General features: G+C 39.2%; 1 protein-coding gene across 5 annotated transcripts in view; it reads right to left on the reverse strand.

Annotated features, from left to right (window-relative positions):
- camsap2b (calmodulin regulated spectrin-associated protein family, member 2b) overlaps window positions 1–19,768 on the reverse strand; it is a 105,600-nt gene that overhangs the window by 71,405 nt on the left and 14,427 nt on the right. For 4 of the 5 annotated variants that reach the window (XM_053651488.1, XM_053651486.1, XM_053651489.1 and 1 more), the window contains exon 2: window positions 7,788–8,047. In XM_053651488.1, the coding sequence (XP_053507463.1) occupies window positions 7,788–8,047 (260 nt within the window). Of the gene's footprint in view, window positions 1–7,787; window positions 8,048–19,768 lie in introns of those variants that run through there. The other variant, XM_053651490.1, reaches the window with a different exon arrangement.

Consider the following 19,768-nt stretch of genomic DNA (forward strand, 5'->3'; position numbering starts at 1 on the left):
TGTCCATAGTGTATGAATGGGTGTGTGAATGTGTATGTGATTGTGCCCTGTGATGGATTGGCACCCTGTCCAGGGTGTACCCCGCCTTGTGCCCGATGCTCCCTGGGATAGGCTCCAGGTTCCCCGTGACCCTGAAAAGGATAAGCGGTATAGAAGATGGATGGATGGATAGATCAATTATTGAGCAATTACGTAAAACAAATCAGTGTTCAAAACTGTCTGCTTACCTTACCCCAATTTGCAATGATATGCTTATAATAACGATTTACAATTTGAGCTATCCGGTCGGATTCCACTGGAAATCCAGTTTGATAACACTTGCGTGGCCTTTGACGTCACCACACCTTTGCGTGGTTACGTCACATCCGTAAACCGAAAGAAGAGCTGGCTACTATATCACGTGTGTGTGTGCTGAGGATGGTGGAGTGTTTGCAGCTTGTCCTTCAAGAGTTGCTTAGTATTTAAACTTGCCATGTAGATAGCTGCTTTTAATCTGGATAAACGCAATCATCGTTGATATTTGGGCAATCAGCTGTTGTCAAAACCAAGAAGCCTCAAACTGCGGAGAACCTGCAGTCAAAAAGAGAAAGCGACAGAGCCATGCTAAAATAAGAATAAATATCAGCATGGCTGTTGAGAGGTGGCGAACTCTGAGATTTGAAGGAACTGAAGACTGACGCAGAGATGGCTTTTTTTCCTGCTAAACAGGTAAGACATTTCAGTGCCTCAATAGGTAGCTATCTAACATTAGCACACTTGTTTGCTTGATTCAGTTAGGAAACAAGTATCCAAGTGCAGACCATTCCTATGTTTTTGGGTTATGTGGAAAATTGTACTTATTTTCTGTTAGCTATGAGAGAGAGCAACTCACGACTACTCCAAGAAAACCATATCCGCCACCACCTCCATTGTACAAATACCTCAAACCATCAGATTCATCTGCGCAGACAAGCAGTGCCGAAGCACAACCCACGTTTATAAAAAAACTATAAAAAATCAACTCCGCAAGAAACATGCAGTTTTATGTTTCAAACAGAGATGGCGATAGAGTGGAAAAAGTTCAGTACTGCAGCTTTAAAGCCCAAGTAAAGAAACACTCCTAATGTTCAACCCAGACTTGCAGCAGTTATGTATATAAAACTCATATTACTGAAGCACTCACCAGGAATGCAGGAATGCTTTATAAAGTTTGTGTCTCATTATGAAAACAGAGGCACTCAAGGTGGACCCGGGTGAGGCTATACCTTACAAAAATAACTTAAAAATAGTTTGATATTCAAAAAAAAAAAGAAAAAAAATGCTTTACGGAAATAACATGGAAGCAAAATTACCTGCCAGTTTTCATTCATGTTCTATTCATCATGATATTACTTTTAACCCTTGTGTGTCCTTATGGACATTTTTGGCTTTCGTTTTTAAGATTTTTTAAAATCATTTTGTCTGTGTTAATGCAAACAACATAAATTTTGTAAAAGGTGTGTATTTTTATTGTAATTTTAATATTTCACCCTCATTTGTAGGATAGACACAGGTTAGACACAGCACCTGGTCGTTGGGAGGAGGGGTGGTCTTCCTGCCACGTCATTCTGTGCCTTGAACCGAGCGTAGAAGTTGTTCAGCGCATCTGGAAGGAAGGCATCACTCAGTAGTGCTCGCACCTCCGCAGTCATCCACGGCTACTGGTTGGAGCGTGTGGTGATGGTCTTGGAGACGGTGACGTCATCAGTGCACTTGCTGATGTAGCTGGTCACTGACGCCGTGTATTCCTCCAAGTTGGTGGAGTTGCTGTCAGTTGCAGCCTCTCTGAACATGTCCCAGTCAGTGTGCTCAAAACAGTCCTGAAGAGCAGAGATGGCTCCTGCTGGCCAGGTTTTCACCTGCTTCAAAACCGTTTTGGAGCGTCTGACGAGCGGTCTGTATGCTGGGATTAGCATAGCAGAGATGTGGTCTGAGTAGCCGAGGTGGGGGCGGGGCTCCGCCCTGTACGCGCCGGGGATCTTTGTGTAAACAAGATCCAGCATGTTCGCCCCCCTCATTGCAAAGTCAACATGTTGATGAAATTTAGGGAGCACTGACTTGAGATTTGCATGGTTGAAATCTCCGGTGATAATAAGCAGTCCATCGGATGTGTGCTCTGCAGTTCTCCAATAGCCCCATACAGTTCACAGAGTGCCTCCTTAGCATTAGCACAGGGGGGAATGTATACTCTGATAACAGAATAGTAGTGAATTCCTGCTGCAAATAAAATGGTCTGTATCTAACAGTCACAAACTCCACCAGCCATGACCAATAACTAGAAACTAGCACCAAGTTCTTGCAACATTCCTTGTTCATGTAAATTCAACACATTTCAAGCATTCAACACAATCACTCCTCAGCACGTGATTGGAAAGCTGAACCTACTGGGCCTGAACACCTCCATCTGCAACTGGATCCTGGACTTCTTGACTGGGAGACCTCAATCAGTCCGGATCGGGAACAACATCTCCAGCACCACCACGCTTAGCACTGGCGCCCCCAGGGCTGTGTGCTTAGTCCACTGCTGTTCACTCTGCTGACTCACGACTGTGCGGCAATACATGGCTCCAATCACACCACAAGTTGGGTGATGACACGACTGTGGTGGGTCTCATCAGCAAGAATGATGAGTCAGCATACAGAGAGGAGGTGCAGCGATTAACGGACTGGTGCAGTGCCAACAACCTGTCTCTGAATGTGGACAAAACAAAAGATGGTTATTGACTTCAGGAGAGCACGGAGCAACCACTCTCCGCTGAACATTGATGGCTTCAGCGGATAGTGAGGACAGCTGAGTAGATCATTGGGGTCTCTCTTCCCTCAATCATAGACATTTACACCACACGCTGCATCGGCAAAGCCACCAGCATTGTGGATTACCCCCCACACCCCTCACACACACACACCGAAGCATTTGGGCCCTCATGGCCAGATTGTGTAACAGTTTCTTCCCTCAAGCCATCAGACTCCTCAATACTCAGAGACTGGACAGACACACGTGTGCACACGCACACACACACACACTCTCTCTCTCTCTCCCCCTCTCTGAACACCATCCCACTCCTATTGCAATATTTGCACATTCCTGCATTGACTCTGTTGCATTTTTGCTGCTATTGTACTTATAAAAAATATAGTATTTATTTTATTGTCACTGTTATACACTTTACCATAATAATTGCTATGTCCATATTTGGTATAAGCTAATCTGCAGAAGACTAAGTCATAGCATGTTATGTTCACATTTATACCATTTTTAAATTATATTGTTACTCTTTGGCACCTATCTTCTGCACTACCTATTACATCGGACACTTCTACACTATAACTGTGTACTGATCAGTGCTACACTGTCACTTACTATGCCTATTGTCCTGTTTTAGTAGTACTGTACTGTCTTGTGTTTTTAGCACACGTTTGCATGTGCGCTTTATGTAGAAATGTGTAGATCTTAGTTAGTTCTGTGTCGTCTCATGTGTTTAGTGTGTTTTATGTTGCATCATGGTCCTGGAGGAATGTTGTTTCATTTCACTGTGTACTGTACCAGCTGTATATGTTTGAAATGACAATAAAGCTACTTGAACTAATCTGAATTGTAAACAAAATTCAACAGACTGTGACCTTAGAAATGTTGATTCCATCATAACTATATTCTTAAGAAGCCTTCTGAAAACACACCATTCAAACTAACACTGTGAAGAGATCCAACACTCAACATAAATGTTTTGAGCAAAATCAAATACTCAGCTACTTCTCTACTCTTCATTGAATAGTGTGCCCAGGTCAGTTTGCTATTCAAATATATTCTCATTCTTTCTTCTTGTAAAAAGCTTTTTTCTTTCCTTTTGTGTACATAAAACCCCCTGCCTTTGTTTTCATTTCTGGCTATTAGTGAAACACAGAAGGGTGGAGCACTACTAAATAAAACAGATGAGTAGAGAAGCAAGAGATAAACAACAGAACATAGATTGGTTTCCTCATTTTCCTTCTATCTTGCATTGCTTTGGGTGTCATGACAGGAAAGGAGAGAAAGAGGAGACTGTGTCCTCTGTGTGTGTCTGCTCTCGCTTTCAAGCCCCACCCAAAGTCATATTGCAGCATTAAACATACGCATACACGTGTCTCTAATCAAAGAGCCACACATGTACATAAAATGTTCTTTCGCGCACCCTCTCTCTCTCTCACACAAACACGACAATTTCATTATTGTCTTCCACAGCCTATCTCCTGTACACATATAGCATAACCTATGCCATAGAGCTGATCATTAAGACACATACACATGCAGCGATCGTGAAAGGACAAAGATATTGAGATTCTGCAGAGAGATCATTAAAATAATGGTGTACAGTTGATTTTATAATTTTAAATTTTATAAATTGCTGCAATAAGAGTGTTCTCTAAATGAAGAAATTTTGGTTTGTTTATTTTAGAGCACATATGAGTGAGTGTATTGGGATTGTTGTAACTCAACAATGAGATCAACTCCTCTGCATATACCATGCCTCTTGTGCAGCCAAAATGCATAACCTGTTGCAAAACACACAGAGTTTTTCTATGTGTGTCAAAGACAGATTTTAAACACACTTAAGCACTGATACATAAATATGCTTATATGTCCTTTTCTTGAATGTCTAAGCAAACTCTGTGTGTGTGTGTGTGTGTGTGTGAGTGAGTGAGTGAGAGAACATATGGGCTGAATTATGTGGGCTCTTTGTCTCCATACATAGGGGACTATGTCTACAGGCACCACGCCGGTTGTGCCTTCGTCAGTGGATGTTCATGGATCTCCACTTCTCGTTTGGTCCAGCCATGAGAATGATTTCAATATGTTCTTTTGTCAAAGGCATTCTTAAAGGCTATCTGAAAAAAAAAAAAAAATATATATATATATATATATATTATATATATATATAACATAAATGTATGAAAGTATGAATTTTTGGAAGACATTTTGCTAAACGTGTTAATTTCCCCTATGTATGGAGACTTTTAGGACACCCTGTACATTAATAATAAAATGACTAGTCTTACTCTGTCCTAGTAGAAACAGCTGATACTGAGACACACACACACACACACGAAGGGGGGGGGGGGGCAACTAATGACTGCAATGCAGAGACCAGCAAAAGACTTCAGAAGTACTGGGCCTCCCTGCCCCCAGCCACAGCTGAAGTAATATCCCATGTTGCTTAAATAAATTGCAAACAAATTATATTTTCTGTACAAAAATTTCAAGGCCACAGCTAAAGTAAACATGTTAATAAACAATAATAATAAAAAAAAGTTATTGTGTCTGAATTTGGCATCCATCTCTAATGTCTCGCTACATCCCCCTTGCATACCCACATGGCTCCTTAATGTGCAATTGCAGTATAGTATGCAAAGTGTGCAAATAAAGTGAAAAGAGATTTTTTTTTGGGGGGGGGGACGGACATTCAAAAACTTCTGTTGATTTGGATGTATGCTTTGGGTCATTGTCATGCTGAAAGGTGAAATTCCTTTTCATCTTCAGATTACTAGCAGACAGCTAAATGTTTTACACTAAAATCGACTGGTATTTGTAGCTATTCATGATTCCCTCCACCTTGATAAAAGGCCCAGTTCTGGCTGAAGATGTTGCCACCATGTTTTACTGTGGGTATAGTGTTCTTTTGGTGATGTTCAATTTTTGGTGCCAAACATAGCTTTTGGAATCATGGAATTATTATATCTTTTGGAATTGGTGTCATCAGAGCATTAGAGACCATTTTACCACATGGTTTGGGGCGATTTAGGCAGGTTTGGATGTTTTTTGTGAGAAAGCACTTCCGTCTAGCAACCCTACCCCATAGCCCAGGCATGTGAAGAATATGAGGGATTGTTGTCATATGCAGAGAGTTATCAGTACTTCTCAGATGTTCTTGTAGCTCCTTTTATGTTGCCACAAGTCTCTTGGTAGCCTCCCTGGTAAGATTTTGTTTTGTCTTTTTGTAAATTTTGGAGGGATGTCCCGTTCTTGGTAGGTCACTGTGATGCCCCACTTTCTCCACTTGTTGATGATGGCCTTCACAGTGTTCCATGGTACTGTACATCTAATGTTTTGGAAATTCTTTTATACCCCTGATTGATATTTTTTGACAAGTGAGATACCGTACATTCTTTGTAAGCTCTCTGCAGACCATGGCTTCAGCAGTCAAATGAAACCAAGAAGGGGTCAATAGAAATCCTACAGAAACAGCTGTTTTTATTTGGGGTTAATCAGAATAATTTCACTGATGACTGTATGATAATTACTTTTGAACACAAGATTGAACGTGATTGGTTCATTCTGAACGCAGCCAGTTATAGTGTACTTATTTTTTCCCCTACCTGGTTTCTGAATGTTGGTTTACCTTTGGGGAAAAATTACTACATATTGAAATCTGTTTTTTTTTTGTTGCCACCTGAGGTTATTTGTTTATAGAAGTTGGTGAGGACAACACAATGATTAGGGCGGCTGTGGCGCGGGTGGTAGAGCGGGTTGTCCACTAATCGTAGGGTTGGCGGTTCGATTCCTGGCCCGGGTGACTCCACATGTCGGAGTGTCCTTGGGCAAGACACCGTACCCCAAGTTGCTCCCAATGGCAAGTTAGCACCTTGCATGGCAGCTCTGCTACCATTGGTGTGCGAGTGTGTGTGTGAATGGGTGAATGAAACACAGAGTAAAGCGCTTTGGATAAAAGCACTATATAAGTGCGCCATTTACCATTTATCTAGACCCCAATTAAAAAATAACATGGAATTGAAGGGGTACTTTCTTTTTCACATGACTGTAGCTGGCTATAGTACACTGTAGATTTTTGAACGCACCCTGTTGTGATATACATACCACGACTTGTGGTTCATTCAACTAATTTAAGATTAACACCAACTGGTATAGCTACGTACAAAAATATGGAAGAAAATATGTCTACTTCTACAGTAGGTAGGATGTTAAGTAAGGAATATCATGACAGATCGTGTGGATAAAATAATGTTTAATGTTGTGGGAGGTCCGAGAGACAAGTTAGTTCTGGTTATCATAGTTATTCCCTTACTAGCATCTCCTTTTCTCCTTTGTTCTCGCTCTATTATATGCATATGCTTAAGATCCTTGCACTGTACTGTATATTGTCATTAATGATGTATGGGTGCACATTAACTTAGTAGGTTGCATGGACTGGATAGCAAAAACTTTTTTTTTTTCTTTTTTTTTTTAACCATTTTTAACTAATTGGTCATTTCGCCTTCAACTACAGAACAAGGAGACACAAAAGTGCTAAGTCTGGAGTCAAAGACTAGAACAATCATAGAATTTTTCGCTTTCAATGTGCTAATGGTACTGATTTGATCTGGATTTAAAAATTAAATGGGGATAAAGGCAGACTTGCCTTGACAGCCCCAGCCGGATCACAAGCTAGCATGGATGCCGCCGCTAATACTAACATGACTGCAGCAGCTGGCAGTACTGCACCTCACTTTGGACAGCTTGTTTAAATCACCATTGGACACAATTTTTTTGTTTGTGCTGTTTGACACATCAATACGTCAGTGGAGACATACACTGGTTAAAGGGGGTAATATACAAATTCCATTTATTATTTCTAAACAAACAACCAAAAAAAAAAAAAAATTTGGGTCTTAAACCAGTTAAAATGAATTTATGCCAGATGTATGTTTTTTTACAGGATAAAGCTATTACTGAATATCTATTTATTATTATTATTAGAGAGGTGTTGTAAGAAAATTATGAGAAAGAGATTCCTCACCATCTGGATGGGTGTTTTGCAAAGGTCTCTCTCAGTGACGAGTCTTTCCTGGTCAGTGACATACAGGCCTTTCTGAGCCAGGGCCTGTATGACCCCGTTGTGACCCAGGAGGGGTCGAGCAGCATCACTGCGCAGAATAAGACTGCCAGCCCTACAATAGAGCTCAGCTGACAGCAGCAGAGATGCCACTGGAGGCTTCAGGTGCTCCTGCTCATACTGGTCCTTATAGAATGGCTCCTTCAGCTCCACTGGAATACAATCTACACACACACACACACACGAGAGGAAAAAAAAAAACCAACAGGTCAGAAACAGAGACACAACCAGACATAATAGATTTTCAAGTTAAAAACTCTGCATTATCAGCAAAATTTCAAACTGCAGGAACAATGATAATGTCTCTAACTTAAACTTAAGGAGCACATGTGAGCTTTTTACTTAGTGGTTGGTTTCTTTGCTCTGCTCATGGACTCACACACCTCCTACCTAGTGCAGACTATGGCTGGTGGTATACTGGTATTAAAGTAAATAGTGAAATGACAAAGTACCACAATATGGATTTTCACATACCATGTATATCATGATACAAAATCGGTTATATAAAAAAAAAATTTTTTTAAAAACCCCGAAATAATATTAAACATGAACTTGAACAACTTAAATAATTAATAGAAACCTAAAAAAAAAAACTTACATACTGTTTAAAACTGCACTATTAACAGTTTACATTCAATGGATCTATTACACTTTCAGGGTAAACAGCACAGTGAGCGCAGCAAGCTTACTCACATAAAACGTCAGTGTCAGAGTTTCAGTTTTGTCAGGTTCCCATGTTGCATTTCACGTAATATTTTGAGGCCCATTTTATGCAAAAAGTATTGCTGTCCACACGCTGGGGTGTGAAACTCACTACATTACTGTGCTTTCTTGCACTGGTTCATACATTATAATAAACATTCACTACCAATGTATATCATAGAGCTCATTAACCTAACGAGATTTTCACAAAGTTTGTAACCAACAGATTTTAACACATGCTGTTGTAGTAGGCTGAAATATCACCCATATGCTGTATAGGTTACATTTACAGCATTTAGCAGACACCCTTATCCAGAACGACTTAAAGAAGTACTTTGAAGTCTCCATCAATAAATACATAACAATACTGGTTCACTAGGTCACAGACTAAGAATACCATTAGTCATATAACTCTGTTGGGAGGAAATATAGTAAGAAAAACAGAATTTTTTAAAGAAAAGTGCTAATTTAAGTACTTTAAGAAGAGGCAGGTCTTTAGACGTTGTTTGAAGACCGATAGTGACTCAGTTGTTCGGACATTTAGGAAGTTCAATCCACCACCTAGGTACAAGAACAGAGAAGAGTCTAGATGCATGCCTTCCTTGTACCCAGAGAGATGATGTCACTAGTCTAGCGGTGCTAGAGGTTCGGAGGGAGCGTGGTACAGTGCAGGGTGTGATAAGTGATTTGAGGTAAGTGGGTGCTGGTCGATTTTTGACTTTGTAGGCAAGCATAAGAGTTTTTAATCTAATGTGTCAGCTACAGGAAGCCAGTGGAGAGAGCGTTGCAATGGGGTGGTGTGGGAGAACTCAGGAAGGTTGAAAACAAGTCAAGCAGCTGCATTCTGGATCAGTTGCAGAGGTCGAATGGTGCTCAGAAGCAGACCTGCCAGGAGTGAATTGCAGTAGTCCAGTCTTGAAATGACAAGAGATTGAACCAGCACCTGAGTGGCCTGTATGGATAGAAATGGACGAATCCTTCTGATGTTGTAAAGGAGAAATCAACATGAGCGTGTCAGATTAGCAATGTAAGAGAAAAAGGACAATTGATTGCCAATGGTTACCCCAAGGTTGCGTGCAGTAACCGAAGGTGGGATCAGAGAGTTGTCAAGGGAGATCACAAGATCTTAACATGGTGATGAATCAGCTGGGATGAACATCACTTCAGATTTGCTGGAATTAAGTTTCAGCTGTCTCATCTAATCCTTGATTAGATGTCTGCCAAACATGCTGAGATCTGAGCGGAAACATGAAGGTCTGAGGGAGGGAAGGAGAGGATGAGTTGAGTGTCATCCACATAGCAATGGTATGAGAACCCATGTGAGGATATGACCTCACCAAGAGATCGAGTATAGAGGGAGAACAGAAGAGGACCAAGTACTAAGCCTTGTGGGACACCAGTGGAGAGTCTGCAGGGAGCAGATGTGGATCCCCTCCACGTTACCTGTTATGAGCGACCTTCCAGGTAGGAAGCAAACCACTGCCATGATGCACCGATTCCGAGACCATGAGGATGGACAAGACAGTCTTGTGGTTGACTGTGTCAAAAGCTGCTGAAAGGTCGAGGACGATGAGGACTGATGACAGTTTGCCTGATCTAGTAGCATGTAGCTTCTCAGTGACAGCCAAATGTGCAGTCTCTGTGGAATGTGCCACTTTGAAGCCAGACTGGTTAGGATCTTGGAAGTTGTTCTGTGAGAGGTAGAGAAGCAGTTGATTGTAGACAGTGCATTCAAGGATTTTAGAAAGGAAAGTGAGAAGTGATAGCAGTCGGTAGTCTGTGATGCCAAAGGGATCCATTATGGGTTTCTTCAAGATGGGAATAACCCTTGCTCTCTTGAATGCATTTGGTACATGACCAGATGTTATGGAGCCATTGATGATAGTCAAGATGAAGGGGAGGAGGTCTTGTGAGATGGTCTGGTGCATAGTGGAAGGGATTGGATCCAATGGGAAGGTGGTAGGATTGCAGGACAAGATGACCTGCAGGAGCTCTTCGGTTGCTAGATTAGAAAATCAGGGAATCCTCAGTGTGGGAGTTGAGGTAGAAGTGAAGGTCTGGCATATTTAATCAATCTGATAAAAGATTATGGACAAACACTGGAAAATATAGCATGAGTCTTGTATTTTGTAATTTTTCTAGCTTGGACCATGACAGTGACATGCAAAAAAATACCAATACATCAGTGCTACCAGTGTCCAGTATAAAGGCCACTTTGATTAATAGATCAGCATGCTTGACATGGCACCACTGTGGTTTGGTATAAAATGGGATTAAGGCTCCAAACTGAATGAAGGAGAATTAAATTTTTAGGTTCAATTTAATTATTATTTTAAAATATGTACTACAGAACTACAATAAACACCTTGCAGAAAAAACTCTTCTGCAATGACTGAGAACCCATGATACAGTGAGATAGGTGGTTATATACAGATCAAGTGATGAATTTAAATATGAACAATTAACCTGTTGATGTGGATCTAATTAATGTCACACTTGCTATCCATTCATTCATTTTGATCACAGACAGGGGTGGAATTCTCTGACTGTAAGAGGAAAGGTCTAAACAAAGAAATGGGCAGTAGGGTAGCATTGTTGTTGCAGCTGCCACTACTGCTGTGACCTGTGGTCATGATTGCTACTGCTCTGACCTTAATTTCTTTTCTTTTTGCCATTTAAAAACATCTAAGGTATTAATGTTTTTTCTCACCAGTCTAGGCCGTTACCCCCACTCAGTTTTACTGAGCATCTTGGAGAATCTGCCCAAGTTCTTCTGGAGACTTTGACTGTTGTACATGATTCTTTTCTTTTTGTATGCAAAACCCATTAAAAGCTTTCATTATGTTTTTGTCTGAAAAGTCATCTGTTATGTAGTATGTTGCTTTCTTTACTGACATACAAACATTTTTGTAACATTTAGTTTTTTGTTGAAAAAGTAATGTTTGGAATTATACAGTCCCGTCTGAAACTATTGGAACGGAAAGGCTAATTATTTATTTGTGTTATTTGGGTTTGAGATCAAAAGATGGATAGCTTTTATTTCCTGGTATTTGCATCTAGATGTGTTAAAAAACATAGAACATTTTGTATCAGACCACCCAACTGTTATGTGAGCAAAAGTATAGGTACAGCTAAGTCTTTAAGTAGATTAAAGAACACTTAATATTTGGTTGCATATCCCTTTCTTGAAAGGGATATGCAAAAACTAACCCTAAGCCCGCAACTCCCTGACCAACAAATTGTTGGTTTCTTCTTGTGATGCTTTTCCAGGCTTTTACCACAGCCTCTTTCAGTTGTTTGTTTTGGGGTGTTACATCCCTTAGATCAGTGTTTTCCAACAGGGGTGCCGTCTGATGAGACCAGGGGTGCCGTATAAAAATCCTTCAAACATTTCTAAAATGCTAAAATGTGTACCATTTAATATACATGAAAATTATCTGATGTCTGAAATAATAACACAGACACAGAAATAATAAGACAGGCACAGACAATAATAATAATAATAATAATAATAATAATAAATTACATACAGTGTCAGCAGCACGTCAACATCAGTATATGTAATATATGCGTGTTTTATCCTAATAATTAGCGTGTGACGGTGAGTGTGTAGTGCAAAAGAATATTGACAGATTACTTAAAAGGAAAGCTCCAGACGCTTCTGGACCATCAACTTCATCCTCAAGTAGCTAACGCTGTCTAGTATCAGTGTTTGTGTAGGGTGCTACAATTTTTTTAAATTTTCAAAGAGTGATGTGACTGAAAAAATTTGGGAAACACTGCCTTAGATGATGTTGGATATTTGTCTAGGGGTAAACGGGAAAGAAACCAATATTTACAAAGGAATAAATAACAATACAATCATAATACAATAATAAGTTGGGAAGGCGAACACGAGAGATGCCAAATAAAAGAAATAAATAAAACAAAACGCAGCTAACTAGATTTCATCAGCTAAACAAACCATCAAAAGAAAATGCAGAAAAGTGTTCAGCATAAAAACAATTAAACTAATTAAACTACTCTGACTAACCAGATAAACAACACATATATGGGGTGACAAACTCTCCTAAACCTAGTATGTTTAATAAAATAGGACGTCCTACGTGGTGCACAATGTATGTCGCGTGACTTACTTACCTGCTCCCTCCTTCCCAACTTCATACACACAATGTGAACTTGAGAAGACAGGACAGTATGCCACTATACACTTCACAACCACAATACTAAGAAAGAATGTTTCAGTCAACTATCAAATACACAGTATACCAAGACTCTAACAGGGATAACTAACAAACAGTGCTACAGAGTGTACAAAAGCAACAATCAACAGCAAATGAGCAAAATGTTGCCAGCATGGAGGAAATACGGGCATTTAAATAGGGTGGCGTTAGGTGATTGTTGGCATGAACCAGTGTGTCATCTTCCTTGATCAAGAATGACAGGCTGTGGAGCCAATGGAATCTGAAACACACAAAACAGACTACACACACACACACACACACAACACGCATTCCTCCATATAGCGTAAGTAACACTGGGTTTCTCCCTTCAGTCTCCTCTTCAGGAGGTGAAATGCATGCTCAATAGGGTTAAGCTCTTGTGAATGCTGACATTTACATTTATGCCATTTGGCATTGCTCAAAAGGCCCAGCAGTGGCAGTTTGGTGGTGCTGGGATTTGTACTCATGACGTTCCTATCAGAAGGCCAATGTCTTAACCACTAAAGTTTATCCTGATTAATTTGGATGCATTTCTCAGTAAATTGGCAGACAAAATGTTCCTATAAATTTCTGATTTGATTCTGCTGCTACCACCATGAGTTATATCATGACCAGTGTTGGGCCCTCAAGCAAGGCCCTTAACCCTCATCTGCTCAGAAAAATGAATGAGATAAATCTAAGTCGCTCTGTCAAAGGGCATCTACCAAGTAACAAATGTAAATGGGTGCTTTCTACATCAATAAAGATTAGTGAACCTGTTCCAGAAGCAGCCATGTAAGTTCAAGCCATAACACCACCTCCACCATGTTTCACAGATGAGCTTGTATGTTTTGGATCATGAGTAGATCCTTTCTTTCTCCACACTTTGGACTTTCCATCACTTTGATAGAGATTAATCTTGGTTCAGAACTTTTGTGGCTCATCTCTGTATTTCTCTGCAAATTCCAATCTGGCTTTCCAATTCTTACTGCTGATGAGTGGTTTGCATCTTTTGGTATGGCCTCTATATTTCTGCTCTCAAAGTCTTAGAATGATAGATTGTGATACAGTCACCCCTGCCCTGTGGAGGTTGTTGGTGATGTCACTGACTGTTGTATTTGGGTTTTTCTTCAAAGCTCTCACAATGTTTGTCATCAGTGGTTGTCCTTGGTCGACCCAATCAGTGTAGCTCAGTATGACAATGGTTTCTTTCTTTTTCCTGACATTCCAAATTATTGTACTGCCTATGCCCAATGTTTGTGCAATGCCTCTGATTTTCTCCCTTTTCTCTGCTTCAAAATGGCTTGCTTTTCTCCAATAGACAGCACTCTGATCTTCATGTTGGCTTATCCTTTTTAGCAACAAATGCAGTCTTCACAGGTGAAGCTGAATGCTAAACCCAAGAGTAGATTTTCAAACCTATTTATTGTTTAAATAATCAACAGCACACACCTAGGTAACAAGGAACACCTGTCAGTCACATGTTCCAATATTTTTGCTCAACTTCATATTAGGTGGTCTGATACAAAATGTGTTATGTTCTGTCATTTAACAAATCTACATATACATATCCATCCCATGAGGAAATTGAGGTTTTGAGATTAAAGTGAAGCCCTACCCTGTATTACTATAGTGTTCCTAATAAAGCGCTTGGTGAGTGTATATTTGAATGAGATTTTTTTCCTGCCAGAAAAAATTATTTCCAACTAGTGTTGTCCCAAAACTGGAATTTCTAACTTCAATACAATACCTTGAAAAATACTGCTAATCCATACCATTTTCGATACCACAGGGGAAACACCTGGGTAACAAGAAAAACCAGTCAGTCGCATGTTCCAATATTTTTGCTCGCCTACATATTGGGTGGCCTGATACAAAATGCGTTATGTTCTTTGTCATTTAACACATCTACATACAAATACCAGGAAATAAAGGCTGAAATTCTAAACTCTCTTCTCATTCATCTTTTGATCTCAAACCCAAACGTCTTCAGTCTATAGCATTGGCCTTGCTGTAACAATAGTTTCAGAGGGGACTGTAAAAAAGAGTGTCTAAGACTTCTGCACACTACTGTATGTGTACACTACATACCAGATATATTCATTCAAAAATGAAATTATTCAATTGATTAATAGACTGGTTTATCATAGGGTCAGTATCAATATAAGGTGCTTTTGGTGTCCTCAGTACAATCAGTCAAGTTTCAAAATATTGTAAAGCAACAAATTTTTCAGTATTTTTCTGAATAGTTAAACATAAATTGTAATGTGGAACTTAAGGTCAATATCATTATTTATTAATTTATTTTTTTCACCATTTTCTTGTAATTGGGTTTAGTGGATTTTGACACATGCCAGGTACTGCCTGATCTTCTTCAATAAGTGCAATAAGTGATTAAATTAGGCAATCTGGCAAAAAAAAATATAGTGAGTTTTTTTAAGCTGGATCACAATCCACAATTATTTTTCATGTTGATTTTTAGCCTCTCTTACAAAGTTACTGAACAGTTCAACAGAAGCAGTTTCCCTGTTGAAGGAAATATGGCTCCTCTTTCAATAACCTTGAAAAATAGACACCTTAGGGCACCTTATCTTTTCAAACTAATTTAATAAAGTGCACTTCCCAACAAAATGTAAAATATTTTTTCTAATATGAAAATCAAATATGGATAGCATTTATTTATATATATATATATATAAATATATGTGTGTGTGTGTGTTAAATAAAAAAGTACATCACCTTTACTCCTGTCTTCAGTATTTACAAGTGCAATAAATGAAAAGGTGATTGACTTTCCTGTCCATTAAGAACTGGTAAAGATACCCTGTATTTAGACATTATATTACATAATGTAGTATGTTGCAAGTGTTTCAATAGAAAAATGTCAACAAATAAATAAATAAATGAAGACTCACATAAAGAATATATGTTGAGTGAGCGTCAATAGCACACTCAAATTTTTGGCACAGATTTGCTGCCATAAGCAAAGGTCCAACCACCACAGTCTCACAAAATCCTTTTGGGAAACACTAAATCACTCTTAAGTAAACTTGCTTGTGTGCTTTGGATCATTGTTTTGTTGCATGACCCAACTGCACTTCAGCTTCAGCTCATGGACAGATGACCTGACATTCTCTTCATGAATTGTCTAATACAGAGCAGAATTCATAGTTCTCTCAATGATAACCAGGCATCCAGGCTCTGATGCAACAAAGCCTCACCAAACCATCACAGTACCACCACCATGCTTCACAGTTGGTATGAGGTTATTATTTTGAAAAGTAGTTTTAGGTTTACTGCAGATATAATGGGGGCCATGTCAGCCAAAAACCTCCACTTTAGATCAATCTGTTCATAACACGTTGTTTCAGAACTCAGAAGGATCATCTAGGTGTTCCTTGGCAAACTTGAAACAAGCATTTATACTCACAAGCACTTTATGGAAACACCTGTACACCTGCTCATTCATGCAATTATCTAAATCAGCCAATCATGTTTTAGCAATGCAATGCATAAAGTCATGCAGATACCAGCCAGCAGCTTTGGGTAATGTTCACATTAAACACCAAAAAGGGGAAAAATTATTTTGACCATGGCATGATTGTTGGTACCAGTTGGGCTCGTTTGAGTATTTCTATAACTGCTGAACTCCTAGGATTTTCATGCACAACAGTCTCTAGTGTTTACTCAGAAGGGTACAATAAAGAATAAAACATCCAGTGAGTGGCAGTTCTATGGACAGAAACACCTTGTTGATGAAAGATGTCAATGGAGAATGGCCAGAATAGCTTGAGCTGAGGGAAAGGCTACAGTAACTCAGATAACCTTGCTGTACAATTGTGGTGTGCAGAAAAGCATCTCAGAATGCACAACACACATTCGCCGCAAAGTTGGATGAACTACAACAGGAGAAGACCACATCAGGTTCCACTTCTGTCAGCCAAAAACAGAAAGCTGAAGCTGTAGTGGGGACAGGCTCACCAAAACTGGACAGCTGAAGACTGGAAAAACATAGCCTTGTCTGTTGTGTATTTATTGTTCTATTCTGTGTAAATATATATAGTCCTGCTTTCATCTCACACTGTTGTGCATTTGCACTTCATGTAGTCTTGTGTATTTTTGTGTGCACCATGGTCCTGGAGAAACATTTCATTCCAATGTTTACAAGCTGTAGAGAGGAATGATGATAAAAACACATCACTTTACTTGATGAATCATGATTTCTGCTGAGGCACATAGATGGTAGGGTCAGAATTTGGTGCCATCAGCATGAATCCATGGACCCAACCTGCCTTGTGTCATCAGTCCAGTCTGGTGGAGGTGGTGTAATGTTGTGTGGGATCTTTTCTTTGCACACTTTGTGCCTGTTAATACCAATCAATCATTGCTTGAATGCCACAGCCTATTTGAGAATTTCAAGCTCCACAGAATTATTTAAAAAAATAAGAAGTCTAAAACCTGCATAATAAGTATTCCCTTCTTTTAACAATTTAAATTAGGACTAGTATTTAATTTTCAAGAGTTCAAATTATATATGTTAGAGTACACCTGTGTTTATATATATATATATTTTTTTTTTTTTTTTTTTTTTTTTTTTTAAACACACACACACACACACACACTCACACGTGTCCAATTGTATGCTTGAACAATAAATACCTGAGAGGTCTCACAGCTAAAATGGCAGATCAGATCAGTCCTGCTGACCTGTAGTGCTTTGAGATGAAAACACTACCAGCATGGAGTGCTCAGGCAAGAAGGGCAATTGTCAGAGAAGTGTCCACAAGTCCAGAAAATATATGTTCCAACTAGTCATGATATGGGAATTTCTAACTTCAGTACAATACCTTAAAAAATATTGATATTCAATATAATTTTCGAAACCAGAGGGAAAAATTGGAAGAGCATTAAGGGCATAAAATTTTAGATATTTATTAAAAGATAAATATAACATGACAACAAGGTATATTTTTATACTAATGAAAACTTCTTGAGGTAGTGCACTTGTTCAAAAACCTCAGAGATTTTCAAACATTGAAAAGGTAATAAAGTATAAGAAACAAAACCTTATGTATTTTCAAGTAAAAATTCACAGAGTACTTTTAATTCCTTCAGGTGCTTTGCTAAATAAGAGTTGTTAGGACCTTTTGTTAGCACTGCTCTGAGCAGTGCTTGCATATTGGCTTGCTTGTGTCCTTCACTTTCCGTGTTCATTTGCCTCAAATCCAAAATATACTCAGCAAAACAACAAAAGAAACTTCCTCTCACATTCAACTGCTTTTATTTCCAGCAAATTTCTTACCATGTGTAAATATTTGTATTGACACAAAAACATACAACAACTGAGACATAAACTGAACAAACTTCACAGACATTTGACAAACTGAAATGGAATAATGAGTCCCTGAACAAAGGGGGTCAATATCAAAGCAACAGTCAATATCTGGTGTGGCCTCCAGCTGCTTTAAGTACTACAGTACATCTCATCATCATGGACTGCACCAGATTTGTCAGTTCTTGCTGTGAGATGTTACTCCACTCTTCCACCAAGGAATTTGCAAGTTCTCGATCATAGCTGGGGGGACACATGGTTATGTGTAATTTTCCACTGCAAGGACAATCAGCTGTCCTTCCTGTCTCCCTGTAGCACTGTCTTAGGCATCTTACATTACGAACATTGCAGTTTATTGCTCTGGCCACATCTGCAGTCCTCATGTCTCCCTGCAGCAGGCCTATGGCATGTTCACGCAGGTGAGCAGGCACATTAGGCATCTTTCTTCTGGTGTTTTTCAGAGTCAGTAGAACGGTCTCTTTAGTGATTGTAACTGTGACCATAATTGCCTACCACCTGTAAACAGTTAGTACCTAAAGGACAGTTTCACATGTGCAATAATTGTGTATTATTCATTGAACAAGCATGAAAAACAATAAAGATCTGTAAAGGGCGGTCAATCAATTTCCAATAAAGATCTGTAAAGGGCGGTCAAGCGATTCAAATTTTTAATCAAATTAATTGCACGATGTGCTGATTAATTAATCGCAATTAATCGCACATTAATATTGGCTGAGAAATTACCCCCCAAAAGATCATTTCAAGTCATCATTGCCTTAGATGAGAAAAGAATTGAATAGACATCACAAAAAGTAGCTTTAGAAAGAAATAGATTATTTTATTTGATTCAACGTTTATTACACAAACTTTTAGGTTGTGTCAGATAACACAATTCGAAATTCTTCAATCAACCCCTTTATTTTCCTCCATATTAACAGTCCTATAATCCACAGCAGTCCATTTAGAGATTGCATTCATTAGTTTTTCCGATGTAGATTTACTAATTGTGTGCTGCCTGCTCTCAGTCAGTGTGGTTTGGTGGTGTGTGTTGACCTGTAGAAGCCAGGGTTGTGCGAAGTATACAGCTCGCTAAAACATGTTTTGAGTTCAGGTGGTATTTCAGGCCAGAATTTCTTCGATGGTATGCAAATTCCTTATTGCAGAGTTCAAAAGACTTTGGTCCAGTGTGCGAATTATACATTGATTTTCGGGGGGGGGGGGGGGGGGGTCGGCTTTTTTTAGTTTGCCCAAATTAACTAGTCGGTGTATTGCATAGGCCTGCTTCAGTTAACCATTGTGCTGTATCCTTAAAGGGATAGTTTATCCAAAAATGCAAATTCTGTCATCAATTACTCACCCTCATGTTATTCCAAACCTATAAGACTTTCGTTCATCTTCGGAACACAAATGAAGACATTTTTAATGAAACCTGGGAGATTTGTGTCTCTCTGTTTACAGTCCATTAACCAAAACTTTCAAGCTCCAAAAAGTTCATAAAGCCATCGTAAATGTAATCCATGTGACTCCAGTAGTTTAATCCCACAATGCATGTGCGTTGACGCGAGAGTGGTTAAAAAAAAATGCCTGCGAGAGCAGAAAAAATAAAAAATAAAAAACGCAACTCCTCCTCTATGTTGAAATCTCTACAT

Source organism: Ictalurus furcatus, chromosome 20 (genome assembly GCF_023375685.1).
Source record: "Ictalurus furcatus strain D&B chromosome 20, Billie_1.0, whole genome shotgun sequence".
NCBI lineage: Eukaryota > Metazoa > Chordata > Actinopteri > Siluriformes > Ictaluridae > Ictalurus > Ictalurus furcatus.